This window comes from Benincasa hispida, chromosome 1 (genome assembly GCF_009727055.1).
Source record: "Benincasa hispida cultivar B227 chromosome 1, ASM972705v1, whole genome shotgun sequence".
In the NCBI taxonomy this organism is placed as follows: Eukaryota; Viridiplantae; Streptophyta; class Magnoliopsida; order Cucurbitales; family Cucurbitaceae; genus Benincasa; species Benincasa hispida.
In genome coordinates this window covers 69,888,463-69,906,849 of record NC_052349.1, presented here as the reverse complement: position 1 = coordinate 69,906,849, position 18,387 = coordinate 69,888,463, and the positions used below count along the sequence as shown (strand labels likewise).

The 18,387-nt window shown below is 34.9% G+C and overlaps 3 protein-coding genes across 8 annotated transcripts; 1 reads left to right on the top strand and 2 right to left on the bottom strand.

Moving 5' to 3' along the window:
* The first annotated feature begins 1,696 nt into the window (after positions 1–1,696).
* On the top strand, positions 1,697–13,149 carry LOC120088949 (triacylglycerol lipase OBL1). Of its 6 annotated transcripts, none has more exons than XM_039046388.1 (7): positions 1,697–1,828; positions 2,062–2,260; positions 2,333–2,727; positions 3,029–3,273; positions 3,394–3,427; positions 3,559–4,439; positions 4,532–5,710. In XM_039046388.1, the coding sequence occupies exons 2-7, from the start codon at positions 2,211–2,213 to the stop codon at positions 4,775–4,777; spliced, it is 1,851 nt and encodes a 616-aa protein (XP_038902316.1). In that variant the 5' UTR covers positions 1,697–1,828; positions 2,062–2,210; the 3' UTR covers positions 4,778–5,710. The 6 variants fall into 6 exon arrangements, 3 of the variants coding, with proteins under 3 accessions (XP_038902316.1, XP_038902329.1, XP_038902324.1); XR_005485073.1 differs by lacking the exon at positions 1,697–1,828 and adding an exon at positions 12,554–13,149 and having other exon boundaries at positions 1,841–2,260; positions 4,532–4,869; XR_005485071.1 differs by lacking the exon at positions 1,697–1,828 and adding an exon at positions 6,778–6,916 and having other exon boundaries at positions 1,841–2,260; positions 4,532–4,869.
* LOC120088968 (vacuolar cation/proton exchanger 3-like) lies at positions 6,816–12,331 on the bottom strand. Its single transcript, XM_039046410.1, has 12 exons — positions 11,921–12,331; positions 11,418–11,687; positions 11,008–11,075; positions 10,892–10,920; positions 10,595–10,791; positions 10,281–10,493; positions 9,642–9,767; positions 9,027–9,143; positions 8,875–8,928; positions 7,675–7,791; positions 7,331–7,424; positions 6,816–7,118 (listed from the first exon to the last, which is right to left on the bottom strand). Exons 2-12 carry the CDS (start codon positions 11,685–11,687, stop codon positions 7,108–7,110), a joined length of 1,296 nt encoding a protein of 431 aa, XP_038902338.1. The 5' UTR covers positions 11,921–12,331; the 3' UTR covers positions 6,816–7,107.
* A 165-nt stretch (positions 13,150–13,314) lies between the features above and the next one.
* Positions 13,315–14,992, bottom strand: LOC120088976 (mitogen-activated protein kinase kinase 5-like). The gene has a single exon (XM_039046418.1). It carries the CDS (start codon positions 14,669–14,671, stop codon positions 13,562–13,564), a length of 1,110 nt encoding a protein of 369 aa, XP_038902346.1. The 5' UTR covers positions 14,672–14,992; the 3' UTR covers positions 13,315–13,561.
* Positions 14,993–18,387: the final 3,395 nt, after the last annotated feature.

Genomic DNA, 18,387 nt, shown 5'->3' with positions numbered 1-18,387 from the left:
TAACAAGGTTGCTGCAGTGAGCTTTTCTCCTTCATCCCTTGATTCAAGCTTGTTTTGAGTCCCACAACTCAATCTAGAGCACCAAAAGAATAGTGAGGAAGATCTTGAGGTGGTCTACAACAAGATATGGAGAAGATAGTAGCTGAAGATGGAGCTTTGAAGAAGTTCTACAAGAGGTATGTCTTAAAACCCATTTTTCTTTAGAAGCATGCTTTATATTATGCCAAAATTAGTGAATTTGAATGCTTAGATGATCCTTGTGCTTTTTGGTCCTGAAGTACCATATCTTAGTGCAATTGGTGCACTTATGTATCTTGCTAATACTACAAGAACAGATATTACACTTTCGATAAATTTAATAGCAAGATATAGTTCTTTTCCAACAAAAAGACATTGGAACAGAATTAAGCATATATTCCGTTATCTCCGAGGAACGATTGATATTGGATTGTTTTATTCAAATAAATCAATTTTTGATCTAGTTGGTTATGCAAATTCTGGATATTTATCTGATCCACACAAAGTTAAATCTCAAATAAGTTATCTATTCACATGTGGAGGAATTGTTGTCTCGTGGCGATCTGTGAAACAGACCATAATGGCTACTTCCTCAAATCATACTAGAATTCTTGCAATTCATGAGACTAATAGAGAATGTTTATGACTAAGATCAATTACTCAACACATCCGTGAAACATGTGGCTTATCTTCTAATAAAAATCTTCCAACAATCGAAAACAACACAACATGTATATCTCAAATCAAAGGAGGATATATTAAAGGAGATAGAACAAAGCATATTTCACCTAAGCTTTTCTGCACTCATGATCTTGAAGAAAATGACGACATCACTGTACAATAAATTTACTCGAAGGATGACCTGACAGATTTATTTAACTTTTGAAAAATTGGTACACAACGCTGGAATGCGATGACTCAAAGATATGTTTTCATAAGGGGGAGAAAATATATTATTCTTTTTAGGAGTATAAATATATAAAATATGTCTTATTTTTCCTTCACTGGGGTTTTTTCCCATTGCATTTTTCCTAGTAAGATTTTAATGAGGCATATTTCATATATATCATCCATCTAAGGGGAGTATTATAAATATTATAATGTGTTAGATAGATGCTGAAGCTTATTGTCAAAAGCCAAGTATCCTCCTTCCATTATCACATCTATTAGTCATATGTCGTAGCCCATTCTTGGTGTCCAAATGTACCATATCCTACTTGCCAAAATCCTTATAAATAAGTGACCATTTGTGGAGTTTAAAAGACACATAAAGTGGGCAAAATCCATAAATTTTGGAGAAAGTGGAGAATCTTAAGAAATTTCTTATTTCATATGTTGTTAATTTATTTATTTTATGTATTATATTATATTGGTTCCCATGTTCCTATTAATTTTATAATAAAACTTGTGAGAGAGATATAGTAAACTGTATAAAGTAAACAAAAAAGATGGCGCGAGTTCATCTAATAAAGAAAGAAAATAAGATCAATCATCTAATTTTTGGGATGAAGAATAAAATAGGGTTAGTGAATCCCCATTTTTATTCGTAAACAGTGCTTAAAATGAAATTCAAGTGAAAAACATCATCTTCCACTTTTTCTCTTTCTAACACTTGTTAGCAAATTAGGCAAGTAGTACAGATTTTGTAACGCTTGAAAGAAAATTAAAATTTATATTTTTCTTCTATGTTATAAGCATCGTAGCGAGCATAAGGAGGAGGAAAAAAGGAAAAAATTCTCTCTCAGGTGTGGTTATAGGAGGAGGAAAAAAGGACCACAGCATAGGCAAGATGCATATTGCACAACAAAACGTAAGCAGCTCGAGTTTCTTGTCTATATATTTTACGCTACGACACCGCCAACACCAACACCATCCCATATTCCTTATTCTCTTTCACTCCGACCTTTTCCCTCTTTTTTCTTTTATTTCCCTTGATTTCCACGCATTTCCTACAAGATGACTTCGTTTGGGTCTTTGGATAAGCCTTTGGCCTCCATTGTATCACCATTTTCTTCTAACTTTACATGCTTTCCAACTCTACAGGAACCGAATCTGAACTTACAAGGCTTCTCTTATGCATGCTGGAAGGTTGAAATTAACGTGTGTTTCACACTCGCACTTTGTGGGTTTAATCCCAAATTGTGTCTTCTTCACTCCTGAGGATTTATTCGATCATACACGTATTTGGATTGATGATTAAGTTAATTTCAGTTGGGAACCCAGAATGGGCTAAGATACCCATGTAACTGCATTCCCTTTTCCTCTCTCGATATATAAGAATTGCTAGCTCTTATTCTAATGGCGTCTTCTTCAGATTGATACCAAAAGGGGTTTTCTACAAGACATTGAGAAACATGGCTACTACCCAATTCAAAGAAACCCTCCGTAGCAATGATGGTAACGATGATGATGATGATTTCAGATACCTTGTTGTGCGGCCGGAGAAGGGTGGAATCGGAGATGTTTTCCGGTGCTGGGTTTGGCCGGATGGGGACGGTGGACGGAGATTCTTCGAGAGCTCCGAGGAGGGTGTTTTTGGTGCGATGGTTTCGGGATGCAGATGGGTCATAGTGGTGTCAATTATGATTCGAAAAATTATAGCCATTCTGGCGAAACCATTGGAATGGACTGGAAATGTGGTGGAATTCACTCTCAATCTTCTGTCTATGAATGGCAATCTCTCAGGATTGCTCTGCAATATCGTACGCGGTGCGGGTCCATATGCTTTTAAATCTCAAACAACTCTTTCATCACATGTCTAGATTTTACAGAATAGGCATTCATTGATCGTTTGAAAAGTTTTTTTCACCCACAAAAACTTTCCCTGTTCAATGATTTTTTCCTTGTAGTTAATGACAGATTGACAATCAAATCTTAAGAGAAAGTGACATTTTCAATGTGGGTTTATTGACTATTTTGCTGAATTCGACCAATTAAGACATGAAAACTCTACATTTTCTGAATGCTCTCATTCTTAACTACTGAATTTGCTGCAATGATGGATGAGCAGGAGAAGTGGTAGTGCCACGGAGGGGAACAGAAACTTTTATGAGCATCGTTGGGCTTTTAGATGGTAGAATAGATCTATTAAATGAAGAAAAAATGCTTAAAGGAATTACTGTTTTTGTTTCTGAAGAAAGAAGCTTCGGACTTGAAATGGAAAATCGGAATCTAGTGGACCTTTGCGTCATGGCTTCAAAACTATCCTATGAGAACGAAAAGGTCATTCAGAATATTGTGCTTCACCATTGGAAGGCAAGCTATTTCATTGCTTCTCATCTTCTATTTATGTGTCATTTTGGAGTAAAAGATCAACTATGTCAGCTTCAGGTTACATGATAACATCTCTAACTTTGATTGTTAATAATGAAGCAGATGCATTTTGTGGGCTTCTACAATTGCTGGAATGGTAAGAAGAATACGAGCATTCTTATTCTATTAGTGTAAATAATCCATATTTAGAACTACTCTTAAGCCAACTGAGTGATTAATCGAATAACCGAATTCTGTTTTGCTCTTGACCACAACAAATTTTGGTAGATTTTCAAAAGGACAACTCTACTCAGGTGCTCATATTGTGCGATAAGCCTAACGACGCGAATTTGATATTGATCAGCTTCAGGGGCACTGAACCTTTTGATGCAGATGACTGGAGCACTGATTTTGACTACTCTTGGTACGAGATCCCGGAAGTCGGGAAAATTCACGTAGGATTCTTAGAGGCTCTTGGTTTGGGCAACAGAAATGATGCCAGTAGCTTCAAAGATTACCTTCAGGCAGAAGCCAGTATCAGCTCCACTGCATCAGATGTTCCGCATGATAGCAGAAGTCCATCTGGGCATACCAGATCAACAATCCCAAACTTTGATCAAAACATTGAACTGGATAGATTACTTCCATCTTTGGAATCTGAACAGTTTGATGGAGTTACACCAGAAGTAGTGCAGTTGACTGCATATTATGCAGTGAAACATAAACTCAGGAGATTACTTATGGAGCATAGAAATGCAAAGTTCGTGGTCACTGGTCATAGTTTAGGGGGAGCACTTGCGGTTCTGTTCCCTACAGTTTTGGTGCTACATAAGGAAATGGAAATAATGGGCAGGCTATCGGGTGTATATACATTTGGGCAGCCTAGGGTTGGGAACAAGCAACTGGGGCAGTTCATGGAGGCCTATTTGATGAATCCCATTCCTAGATATTTCAGGTTTGTTTACTGCAATGACATTGTACCCAGACTGCCTTACGACGATAAAGCTTTCTTCTTTAAGCATTTTGGGGTTTGTCTATACTACGACAGCCTATTCACTGAACATGTATGTACATTTTCTAACTCTTATTTCTTGTGGTTTGATAAGCTAGACATTGCAATATTGAACTTGAACCATATTATGAATAGACTTCCCTCCAAGAATACATTGGTATGATGGTCTATTCGTTTTGGTCTTTTGATGGGTCGACTCAATTTGTGGTTCTTACTCTGAATTTGTTTTTTTTCTATTTGTATTTGAAGAAAGTAGATGAGGAACCGAACAAGAATTTCTTTGGGATTAGATACCTGATACCGGAATATCTCAATGCTTTATGGGAGCTGATCAGAAGCTTGCTGATGGGCTACACTCATGGAGTTGAGTACAGGGAGGGATGGGTTTGCACATTAGTAAGGGTGATAGGGCTGGCACTTCCTGGTATTTCTGCTCATTGCCTCACAAATTATATCGACTCTGTGAGGCTTGGTAAAAAGAACCAATCCCTTTGAAGATTCCAATGATTGTTCACTTGGCAAGGACAGAGCAAACTAAGTCCATTCCTCTACATGCTGTAGCATCTTCCACTTCGAGAAATTTTAAGGTTAGCAGTTTCTGACCCAGACTCATATTTTATAACTAGGATAATTGTTTGTCGACATATACTGGGAACACTATTACTATAGAGATTGTCTAATGTCTAGTTCCTAATTACCTACCCTGTAATACCATATTTGGAAGAAGAATACTAATCTTGATTACTAAATCTTCTTGTCTTTTAGTTTTATGTATATATACACACACATCTACCTTTCAGTTTCTCACTAAACGAATTGCCAAATCGAAAAGACAAATTTTCGACTGACTCAGTTGAAGACAAAAGATTGTGTCATTAAAAAAGGCAAAAAAACAAAACAGAACTTTCTTTACAATTAAAGTGGGATTGGATTAGATAAGATTTGGGGTTATATAAATATATATATTGGTGGCACCTTGCTTTAGTTGATTGTGATTGTTCATTAGAATATATTCTATTTAGCTAAGCTAAAAGTTGTAGATGTTGAGATCCTACACAGAAACATCTTCCACCTTAGATTTTGTTCCGAGTGTGGTACATTGTTCCTTCCATCTTTTGCACCCCAATTTTCTAGATAATTCTCCCCAGGGTAATGAGATGATTGATTAAAAGACCCAAATCTCAAGTCTAAAATGATCTTATTTTTTAAAACTTAAGAATTTCGACCGTTTGCTTACATTATCATCAAATAACTTTACAAAATTACCCTTAGTTTTCCCTACTCTTCTTCCTAGCGATTTCTTTCCTTTTTTTCTTCTTTTTTCTCACTTTTCATCTGCCGAGACCACCCTATTTTTCTTCTCTGGCAAGACCACGTTTCTTCTCCTGTGAGAACAAGCTTTTCTTCTCTGACTGATTTCTTCTCTCCCTCTTTTCCGTTGTGTTGCAAAGCGAGACTTAGTGCGGAGAGCGGGGTCAAGTGTAGGAGAGTGAGATGGAGCGTCAGAGAGCAAGACCGAAAAGCAAAACCCTAAGAGAAAGGGAGAGAGGAAGCTATCTATAAGAAAAGAGAGAGAACGAGAGAATCAATCTGTCTGCACGTAAGAATTTCGTTTTGGTAATTTCATCCAAATTTGACGTTGACGAAAGGTCAAAAAACCTCACTTTTAAAGCAAGGCAAATCTTTTTTTTTTTCCTGCCTCAAATTTGGGACATCCGTTCAGAAGCCTTAGCCCTGCTACTCCCCCTCATTCTCCAACAATGATTTTCTTTTGTGCTATACTAGGGGCTCATCATTGCTTATTAATCATTTACCAAAATTCCAGAGCGTAACATCATTACATTATTGTATGGAGATACATTGTTTAGTGGCAACAGGGGGCGAAGGACAGATATGTGTTGCCAACTACACAATTATTTGGTACAAGAAGTTCAATTAAAAGAAATCATTCGATAAGACGATACATGATGATGGACAAAATGTTCAATCCTAATAATGAACTTCGTACAATTTTGTATAAATCATTTCATAATATTGCTTCATCACTTTGTGGGAGAAAAGGAAGAACTTACACCTGTGTTCTACTTATATGTTAGATTATTGTCAAGAATAGCTCTAAAAATGTGTTTGAAATCCATTTTTAAGTATTTAATTCAAAAAATAAGTCACTTTAAAATAAATTGTAGTGTTTGACAACCACTAAAAATAATTTTTCATGTGTATTTTAATAAGTTTTTTTTTATCAAAAGTAGTTTTTTTTAAGAACACTATGGGCCCGAAGTTATTAGTAAACAAAGCACCAAGATACGTAGCTATGTTTGTTATGCCTTTTCTTGAGAGGACAATGCTACAAAGGATGCAAGAGATGATGGATATAGACAATATATTTTATTTATATATAAAAACAAATCAATTATACCCTTTTGATGAAAAGTTGTTTAGCTCTCCTTGTAACTATCTAGCAGTTTCATAATAGTATTGGTGGTGATATGCAGTTTTGATCGGTTGGTTAGGGGGGGAAAAAACAAGAGCATTCAAAGAAAGAGCTTACAATTAATGAATATAGATTACAGCTCTCAAGTTTATGATAAACAAGTTAAAGAAGAAGATGATAAATGAAGAGAAAAGATCAACTGTCAAGCCTCAAAAAGATTACAGTACAGTTCAACAAATGAAACCAAACTCCATTGAAAGACCAAACCATTTGTGTGAGTCCTCTAATGTTTGCAGGTTCCAATGAACTGAAGCAATGGGGGGTTTGAGAACCAATGCCAGAGCAAAAGTTCAGCTTGCAGTAAATGTCCAGGACCAACTTGCTTCGAGTGTTAATCATCATCTGAGTAGTAATCCATAAATAATCATGTGCTTAGAATTAACAAACAAAATGTGTGTTTGTTTACATAAAAACGACAGCAGAACAATTGTAAGGCATGGTTTTTGTTTTTCCATCTTAAAACCAAGAAACGAAAAATGAGAAATGAGAAACAATGATGTTAAGTATACATTAAGATGTTCTATGTGTGATGGATTCAAAGAGAAAGTACTCACCATTACTAGGGTCAACGTGTACAAAAAAACTGGCTGCCACTATGAGGTAACAAAGAATAAGCATTAGACCTTTGAAATAATTTGATGTCCCCTCCTGCAAATATTGCAAATATGACCAAATGCCAAGAAGATTAGAATAATGACTTACCATACAGAACATAAAAAATGAAGATACGCAACAGTTCTACTACTAAACTGTCTAAATTCATGCTTCGATTGAATGGCACTTGGCATATAAATGATACAATGAAAACTCTTTAATGGAAGGCAGAGTTATTTGAACAGAATAGCTATTAAATTGCAAATGAACTTAAGTACAGGAGGATGGATAGAAGATAAGGCACCTGCAACATAAAGGCCACCACTAGAACAGTGATAAACAAAGTTGCTGTTTCAAAAAGTTTAAAGTTCAAGTCCATTGGTTCTCCCATGCACCATCCAACTACTACGCAGAATGGGATCTACAATCATCAATGACACAGTAAAGTTACCCATACAAAATAAATTTCCAAGCCAACACAAGGTTTCCGAGCCCAAGTTAAACTAATAGACATCATGTACCGTTTCTCCTTAAGTTTTGTATCAACTGAGCAACAGTTATTAGAAATTTAGACAAACATTCTTTTCTATTTTTCATTTTTTAAGCAACACCTATTTGATAAATATTTTTATTTCTTGTTTCTAAAATTTAAGGTACGTTTCCAAAGAAAATATACCAAATTCGCGAAACAACGAGTATCCATTTCTGTTTTAAATACATGTGCCCCACATTTCTCTCTCCTTTTTTCCATCATATATATATATATATATATATATTAATTTAACTCTTTTTTTTCTTTTAATACTTTCTACTCTAATCCTTTTATTATTCTTTTCTTTTCATTTATTTCCTTTTATTTTTTTTGTTTCTCCCTTCTTTTTCTTCTCCCCCTATCAATTTCTTTCCCTCTTCATTAACGAGCATTTAGTTATGGTTATTTTTTCAGCTCTACATTATTTTTTAGTAGGATTTTATTTTTTTACTAAATTAATAAATTAATAATAAATTCATATTTACCATTATTTTCAAATTAAAATGTCTTTTTTTCCTTCTCTTTTTAGATTTTATTTGTGTGTATAATGGACTAATGAGAAACACATACATTTTTAAAGGAAAGAGATAGAAATAAAATATATAAATTATCTTAATTGAACTCATGTAAGTCAACATTATTTAAGAGTGTGGGATGAGATTTCAAATCAAATTCGAACTTTGGTGGAAGAAAAATATTAATTATTTTTTTTCTTTGGGCTAAAATTGAATTCAATACTATAAATTCTTTTAATAAAATTTGTTTTAATGCATGTGATATATCTTATTATGTTATATGTAATAAAGTTTATATCAATTAAAATAACAAGAAACACATTTCTATTTTTAATTTTTTTTTCTTTTTAAAAATAAGAAACAAAACTGTTTCTATTTTTAGTTCTTAAAAAAAAACAAGAGTTAAAGAAAGAGATGTTATCAAGTGGGTCCTTAGAAAATAATCCTCACAACTTACCACAAACATTGATATTTGTGTAGATGATCCAATAGCAACTCCAAGAGTAATGTCCTACAGTAACTTTTAGGTCAATCAAACCAAACAAAAAAAATGATTTGAAGAAAAATGTAAAAACTAATAATAAATAAATAAATCTAGAAAGTGCTCACAAGCTTATCCTTCATGGCAAACATGATTGCACTTGCATGTTCAGCAGCATTTCCAACAATTGGCAACAAAATTACACTAATAAAAGCCACCGGCAAATTCAATGATTCAGATGCTCCCTGAAAAAGCCACAAACTAATTAAATCTGCTGCATAAGATGATAAAGATCGAGAGAGACAAAGCAGCCATTAAAATCATTGCTACTACCTAAAAAATAATTACGAAAAGTCTCCGAAACCAAAGTCTAAAAAGAAACATGAAACCTCATCAAGAACCAAACACCATCGTGAACAGAGCCTGTAACATGAATCTTTGGATATGTTTTATGATAACTACTTTATAGATCAAATTTTGATAACATATTTCAAATAACTTATGTTTGAAAAACACTTTTTGTTCTTACACACCTTCTTTGTTGTTATTTTCTAGAAAAGAAACCTACTGAATAGTGTTTATAAACTTCACTTCGTAAAAAGCATTGAGCTACCCAGTATAAATATTGGACAAGCAAAGGAAACAATAACAGAATGCACATAATTGTAGTTAAAAGTTCAAACAAGGCTGGAAAAGAAGTGCATGAATCAACAAGATGCAATAACAATTAGAATAAAATTTACCTGGATAGCATCAACAAGGTATCCAGATAAAATAGATACCCATACAGTCAAGATGGCAAGCCATCCAATTGCTTCCCAAGCATAAATCTCAGAATCATCTTCATCTTCATCTTCAACTTCAACTTCCTAAAGAAATATAAAAAATGCTAAAACCATTAGAATTAAAAGCCTCTCTGCTTGAAAAAATGTGGAAAAGATAGTATTGACCATTGATTCTGCTTTTTTTTAAGCGTGGGGACTAGTTAGCAAATAAAAAGTACCACTAAACATCTGACTCAAGTAGATGCACAACCATTTGTTAAATCCCCATTCCTAATGTATACCCCACAAATCCAGTTAAAGTTCATCATATATAAAACAACTATGTGATTGAGGTTATACATGATAATTAAGCTATGATCACATTAGCATTTCTTGATGGTAATAGTTTTCTTTTTTAAAGAATTTTGTAGCCATTGTTTCAAGCTCGCCTCTAATAGATGTCGCAAGTCCTGATTCCTAATTTACCCTAATAGTTGGAACATATTATAGTATGCTAAGGATAAAAAAAGCCAAGATAGTTGTTTGGAGGAACTATTGCTTGTTAACTGAAAACAACATTCAAAAGCAAGATCCAAACATAGAGCCAAAGAGACTCACCCCATCAAGAGGACCATAGAGATTATGCTGACTTTTTAGTTGAAAGAAAAGGTAGCTTGCATATGCAACTAACATTATACAACTGCTAAATCTTGAAAGAGATAATGCTGATTCTCCGGAATGAAGTTCGGTGTGGGTGAAATGAAGCACTGCCGGGAAAGTTGTTCCCATAACAGCCATCAACAACAATCCTGAATTCACAACAGCAGCACCCTGTTGCAAAATAGTCAGATCTTAACGTAAACCAAGAAAGTGAGTAAAATATCTCCAAAATAGAGGCATACCATATTTTCCTAGAGAATAAAACCTTGTACCTTATTGAAAACCTGCACCTTCTTATGATGAACAATCCCACCAGTAAAGAAAGCGCAACCAAGCACAAGGAGCATATTTGACAAGATTGACCCCAGTAATGACTGTTGAACAACCCTAATCATCCCACTCTTTAACGCATATATTGATATGATCATTTCGGTTGCATTTCCGAATGTTGCATTCAAAAGACCACCAACTGCAAAGCCCATTATACATTTGAGTTATTAGGGAAACTAACGAAACAGCCACAATTAAATGATCAAAACAAGCAACGCCTGGTTAGGTAGCATGCATACCTGTTGGTCCAGTGTAGAAAGCAAGCTGCCTGCATCACAAATATTTTTGTGAAGTTTAGCACAAATTGAAATAATATAAAATCATAAACGTAGAATATGGAGAAGCCAAATCTTACTCAGTTGCATAACCAAGACGTTCTGCCAAGGGTGTAATTCCAAGTAAAGTGAAAAAGAAGACCAATCCCTGACATATAAAGCTGACTATCAAGGAATTATGAACCATGAGACAAATCATACTAGCCACGGTACTAACCAGCAAAATGATCTTAAAAGTAGAATGTTTGAATATCCAAAATTTTATGAACAGATCAATAGATGTAAAGGACAGCGTCACAAAGAGGTCATAGACCATATCCTCATTAAATCAAATAATAAGAAAATATCTTTGATTGTCTGGGGACTTCTATTCCATGAAAAAGCTGCTCAATACAAGTCTTTCACCATTTCTTTCTTCACAAATCCAATCATGCCATTTGCTATTGTAGAAATTCAACCAGTAAAAATTATGAAGAGGAGTGCTTCTTACATGCTTTCCCGTTAAGTAATGTAGCAGAATTGCCAAAGGACCAAAAGGTAGTAACACGTTGATCTTTGCTCTAACCAACACTATATAAGCACTTCTAAGAGGTCTAATACGAATATTGTTAGTCTTCCACCATCTTTTATCATCTGGGGAAGAACGCACAGGAGCCGTCTCACAATCAAAGCTATGCAATACGTTCTTCGCAACTGGTGATGACTTCAATAGAATTTCTTCGTCTGATAAGTAATTTGTTTTCTCCTCTGTTGATCCCATCTGCAAGCACAGTCATGTCGATCAATTAAACCTATCCACTTCCAATACGAAAGACCATTTTAAATAAAACTACAATAAAAATACAAATCTGGGTTGATTTACATATGCTACTTCATCTTCCACAAGTCAAATCCGAAGCATTATTAACTTAAGAGAAAGAAGAAATCAGATCGAGTTGAGATTAAAACGAGATTTAGTTACCCTACCAACAAAAAGAGCGAGAGAGTATTTACCAGATTGGAGATGAACTTGAACTGACGCAACGAGGATATCCAGGTCGAATCCCAGCTATAGAATGATCAAGAACTTCCCAAATCGAGCTGAGATACCAACCCTCAAAAGCAAGAAGAGACGAAAATAAGACAAGAAGCAATCGGGTCCCACTAGTTTGGATCGTATAGGTGATTCAGTTGCTTAAAAATAAAATCTCTGGCCACCACAGCCGGCAAAGGCCAGCCCAGAAGGAAAGTTCTTCGAAATAAGAATCTCGACTTCACCAAAATTATAGATCAAGCGAAGAAGAAGTCGAGTTGGGTGGCTGATGGGAAGGGAAGGCAATATAGCGAAGTTCCACAGCAGCGAGGAAGCTTCTGCGAAACATCGTCCTCTTGCGTCTTCCTCATTTAACTTTGACTTGTTTAATTATTACATTATATTACACAAAGTATGTATTTTTAAAAGGTAATAATTAAAACAGAATAATTAGCCGTAAACTTCTTCAAGTTCAAACAAAACCCCATTACAAGTTTGAAAAATACTTCTTGGATGGGGTTGGATTCAGTTTCCAATCTTCTTTACAGTTAAAGATTTGACTTTTATAAGTTTGAAAAGAATAGCTGATGTTTTCTTTGGTGGGTACATAACAGAGGGGAAAAATGAAGGCTCAGAAAACAGTCGACCATTGCGTTTTCAACTTCGGAGTATTTTGCTTGTAAAAAATGGGTTTGGCTCAGAAAGCACAAAGTCCAAGTCTTTAAGCCTCTCTCGTTCTCCATCTCTTGTGTAACCATTGGAAATTCAACTTCAATCACATGTGGAAGAAAAGGGAATCGTGGAAAATGCAAACAAAAAGTCTAGACCCTCTCCTCCAAAGCTATTTCTCCATATCTTAGTCCATTCAAAGTGGCTTAATTTAGTCACGGTTGAACTGGCTTTATAAGCGTAACGTAAACTCGAGGAAGTTTTTCAACATTAAGTGTCATGTTTAGATGAGATTTATATGTCATCATAAAAGGTCAATTTCAAGTCAAAATGCTTTTCATGTGGGCTGATTCAGCCCCCTCTTTTAACAATGACGATATGATTATCATTCCATGAAGCTCCTCCCCTCTTTGAAAGCCAAAAATAGGGCAAAGGGCATTGCAGAAGAGAGCATAGATTGGAACAGAACAACGACAATAATTCAACTCTTGGGTCCTAACAAAGTGAGGCCATTGCTATATAGCTATTACGTGCTATATGATTTCACAAACAAATACAAATGATTGAAGAATGCCCAACTTTGGTAAGAATGGGTTAGTAATGGCTTAAAGAAAATGCAAACTCCAACTGAGAAAGGCAAGAAAAGAGAATACGAAGAGTCATGTATCCAAAAGAAGACCACAATCTAATCTAACGAGCTTAAAGCTAAAACGAATTTGACTTAGCTTGATATTTCAGCCACCGGCAAAAGATTACAGAATTTTTGCATTGTTCTGAAAAATGTCGTGAAAAACAGATGATTTACTGATCTAAACAGCAAATAATTTACCATTCCCTTGGGCTATTCCAGAAAAATTACAGGACAATAATGGCGTCGTCATGCTTCTCAGGAAGACAGAGCAATTCAAGAAAAGAAACCAAAATGAGAAAAATATTAAAAGGCTGTCTTTGTCTCAAGAAAGGCTGGAAGGATGAAGAGGCGGAGGAGGTAATAGTTGACGAAGATTCTGATGATGAGCTTGCTGATTCTGGTACTGACTTGCTCCATTTTTCCTAGTTATGAACGCATGTTCCAGTAATGCAGCGGCAGTCCATCTCTTCCGAGCTTCTCTTTGCAAACAACAGGCAATAAAATGGCGAAACTCCGGTGAAGCAGTGGGCGGCGCCTCTGGTGGCTGAGCCATACAAATAGCGCACATCAAGCTTGCCCAATCCCCAGGCCTCTCAACAGCAAGAGGAAACCGACCGAGATAGAATTCCAATATGCTAACCCCAAAGCTCCAAATATCCCCTGCATACCCATTGTATTGACCCTGATTTAGATCGGAATTTATTCTCTCAGGGCTCATGTACGCAATAGTTCCAACCGAGGAATTACAAGGGTCCATAGTCTGTTCCAAGATTCGACCAACGCCGAAATCAGCGATCTTAACCTGCCTTCGTGAATTGATGAGGAGATTCGAGGGTTTGATGTCGCGATGAACGATACGGCGGCTATGGAGATAAGCGAGACCGCTAAGAATCTGCCGAGCCAAATCAGAGAGATGGTGTTCTTGAGGGATGTGGGTTCCTTCCAAAGACCCCCGATCCATATACTCAAGAAGAACCTGGATTTCGCCGTTATGATCGAACATATCATGACACTTGACCACATAGGGATTGTCAACGTCACGAAGGATCTCGACCTCGCGACACATCTGAAGCCTAACCGCATCCTCATGGTTACCGTAAATGACCTTGAGAGCATAGACACGGCCGGTGGGACGATGAACGACTTTGTAAACGGTGCCTCCACATCCACTTCCGATTCGGCTCACTCGCTCAAACTCGGAAAGGCTGAAAGCCTGACGCTGCTGAGGTAGCGGGTCCGGCGGGCGGTTGGCGTTGTGGAGTTGACTGGTGGAAGGAGGAGGCGCAGAGTTGGAGGAGGTGGGAGGTAAAGGGAGAGGAACGGCCAAAGACGTATTGTCCCGCTGCGGAAGATGAAGATTGAGATTCGGACGACGACGGGTACGATCGGTGGGAGGATTCGTACCCTGAGGCAGCGGCTGGAGGGGTCTCATCTGCGCTGATGATGACGACGACGACGAAGAAGAAAAAATCCCCAAAAGGAATTAGAAAATCAATACCCACGAAGAGAAATTGAAGAATAAAGATTGAGAAAATAGATCGGATGAAGAAGAAGAAGGAGAGATTGATTGTAGTGGGGGAGATAAAAGGAGAAAGTTCTTGGAAGAGGGGAAAGGGAGAAGAAAAATGAGGGAAACCAAATTACTTTTCTTTTTCTTTTTCTTTTTCTTTTTTTTTTTTCTTTTCTCCAAAAAAAGGCTTTTTGCATATACACAACAAAATGAAAGGAGGAAGGGAAGGATGGAGGGCTCTGTATCTGTCTGTAATATTATGTATATAAGTTTAAGTTTGTTTTTTTTTTTTTTTTTTTTCTTTTTCTTTGGGTTAATAGAAATTAATTAATAAATAAATATTTTATATATTAGATTGAGGGGGAGGTCGAAATCAAAAGAGGGAATAATCATATAGATATTATTGAGAAGGAATGGGTGACGCGACTAGAAGAAGAGTGAACAACACGCACCAATAAGGTTTAACAATTATTGGAAAGGCCTCCATTATTTCAGAATGGGGAGCGTGTTCTTTGGACCATTGCGTACGTACGTCTTTCTCTCTTTCCCCCTCTCTTACTTTTAGATTGTATGAGTCGAACCATACAACCAAACTCCATTTGCTTATTATTAAAACCCACCGAGCCCAAGCCCAAGCCCAAGCCCAAACCCAAGCCCAACTTATATGACAACACGGTCTTTAAAAACTCGGCCCATGTCCAAGTCCAATAAGTCCAAAACCCTGTTTGGATCTGAATTGAATCAGCCTAACCTTCGAAAGTCAAATGATGGTCCAAATTTTTTTATTAGGCTTAGGCTAGCCTTTTGGCTTTGGATCCGTTAATAAGGCTAACTCTTAGATAGTGCAACTAAAAAAAAAAAATCCTAGTGGGTGGCAATCTATGATTTCTCTGTTACTACACAAATTATTGATGGTAAAATCTAGTCATAGTAATACAATTGACCTTCATGTACTTTCAATGGTTAATTTGTAATTTGGAAAAAAATTGCACATTGGTGTGTTACACTCCTATGCCAAAGAGTGAAAAAATGCAACAAACTTACAGTTTGAGTGTGAAGATGTTAACTTACTTTCAATGAGTTATAAAGGCATATTTATATGGGGTTGACTTAGTGTTTTTTACCTTTCTGTTTCACAAAAAGGAACGAGGTCAAACTTCGTTGGGCTATCCCATGCGTTGTGTCAAGGGCCTTTTTTTGGGCTTTAGCCTAAGTTTTTTTCCTTTGCCCATTTAGGCTAAGGGTTAAAACCTACTCCATAGTCAGCCTCGACCTACCTTGGTTTGGGCCTGTTTCCGTTACTTTGGGCTTTCTAACTCTGTTTGTTATCTGTTTTACATTTCTTAGGTTCAATTTTAGGTTAGACAACAGAAATAACAAATTTTTTAGTTTCATTTCGAAAATTGATTAAAAAATTTAAACTTATAAAAATAGCAAAATAAATTTATATAATAGAAAATATTAATTAGTAAATGATAAAAATATCCTAAAACAACAAAATTAAGTCCAAACGAAAATGCAAAGATACACGGCTACAAAAACAACTTGAATAACAAAAATGCATTATGCCTAAACATTCTAGAATCATAAATACACAATATTTCTAAACATTCCAGAAATAAAATTAAAAAAATACCCAATATGATCTTTAACACTTCCAATTACATATAAAACACATGTATGCGAGGGATGATGACAATCAGGCGGTAGGGTCACTAGAAACGTAAGGATGTCTACAATGATGGACTTCCTTCAAGGTGAGAAACAGCAAAGTTGATTATACGAGTGAAGTTATTGTTTGTAAGTGAATGTTTGAAGAAATTGCAAGTTCAGGACGACGTGAGTATTGGAAATATGATTGTATTTGACACCAAACCAAATTTCATCATCTTCATTCGATGTGACCATTTTTCTAATAGGATCTTGAAAGCCAATTTTAAACACTATGAACGTCATTGTGACCATTTTTGTTTATTATTATTAAATCGATAAGTAGTTAGATAAAATCTAATTTGATAATAAAATATAAATTCAAATATAATTCATGGGAGAAAAATTAGGAATTGAATTCATTTATTTACAATTACATTATATTCATAATTTCATTTTCATTTAAGCTTCAAGAATTACACTATTTATAACTCCATCAACCACAAAACCTACAAAAGAAGCTTAACTAGTTGTAGAGGTATAGCAAAAATATCAAGACTGCAAAAGTGAATACTTGTTTGTTTGTCAAAGAGACAAATTATATGTTCAAAAAGTGATTAAATCAAATCAAAACAAATATGAAACCACCTATTCAAATTTTAAACTAAGAGAAAAATTTAGCACCTTTATCTCTTGAATCAGTTAGGTTAAAGTTTCATAACTGAAGATTCCATTTACACTATATTTCTATTGGTGTCTCATAACAAACGATTCCATTTATACTGTATTTCTATTGAGAATTTATACACGGTATAATAATTACACAATACTCGTAAAAACTTTTAATTCACCATATCAGGGGCAATTTGAGAATTAAAAATATATATGTCATGTGTGTGGCAAGCTTTTGCAAAAAATCTTATTGTTTCCATTTTTGATAAAAATCAAAAGGCACTCCCGGTTTTACTATTTCTTATCTATTGTGTTAAACACACATACACACAAATATATATATATATATATATATTGATCTATCATTCTAAATTAGATAAAAATTTAAGGTTCCGTTTAGTAATCATTTGATTTTTTTTTTTTTTTTTTTTTTAAAATTAAGTCTATTTCATTCACATTTTTATAAGAATTTGTATTTCTTAAGTACAATGGTTGAATTCTTAGTTAAATTCCAAATTCCAAAAACAACTTTTTGAAAGCTACTTTTTTTAGTTCTCAAATTTTGATTTGGTTTTTTTAAACCATTGGTGAAAAATACATAATAAAAGAAGAAATTTATAGGTGACTAGTGTCTATAGACTTAATTTCCAAAAATAAAAACAAAAAAAAAAATAAAATGGTTACTAAACAGACCTAAATAATTTCTCCCAAGCTCCAAAGGAAGATATTGAACTTTCTAAATAGAATTTAAGTTATTGGCGTTGGATCAATTGAGTTCTATTTTTTAAGTTCAAATTTTATTTGCTATCTATATTTACAAATTTGATTTATTTTCATCTATATACTTTTTAAATATCTATTTTGATTTCTGTACATTCAAGTTTTTTAAATATTTTTTTGGTCTCTTACTTTTAAAACCTTTCAAAACATATACACTTGATTTTTCAATACGATGTATGTAACCCACTTTTGAACCTCGCTATTGAAGATGTTGTTGTTATTGAGAAAGTTTACATAGAATTTATTCAAATAATGTTAGAAAACTTTGTGAACCTCGCTATTGAAGATGTTACTATTCATCTAGACTATGTAAAATGTGTTTATATGCTATTAGTGGTGTTAAAAAATTTTAATAGCCTAAAAAATCGATCAACCCAATCCAACTAGTACATTTTTTGTTTGGTAATCAACTCAATCGGGTTGGGTTGAGTTCAAATAAATGAAAAATGTACGAATTATGTGTTGAAATTTATGTCCTAAAATCTCGTAATTAATTAGTTATTTAATATACTATTTGATTTAATTATTAAATATAC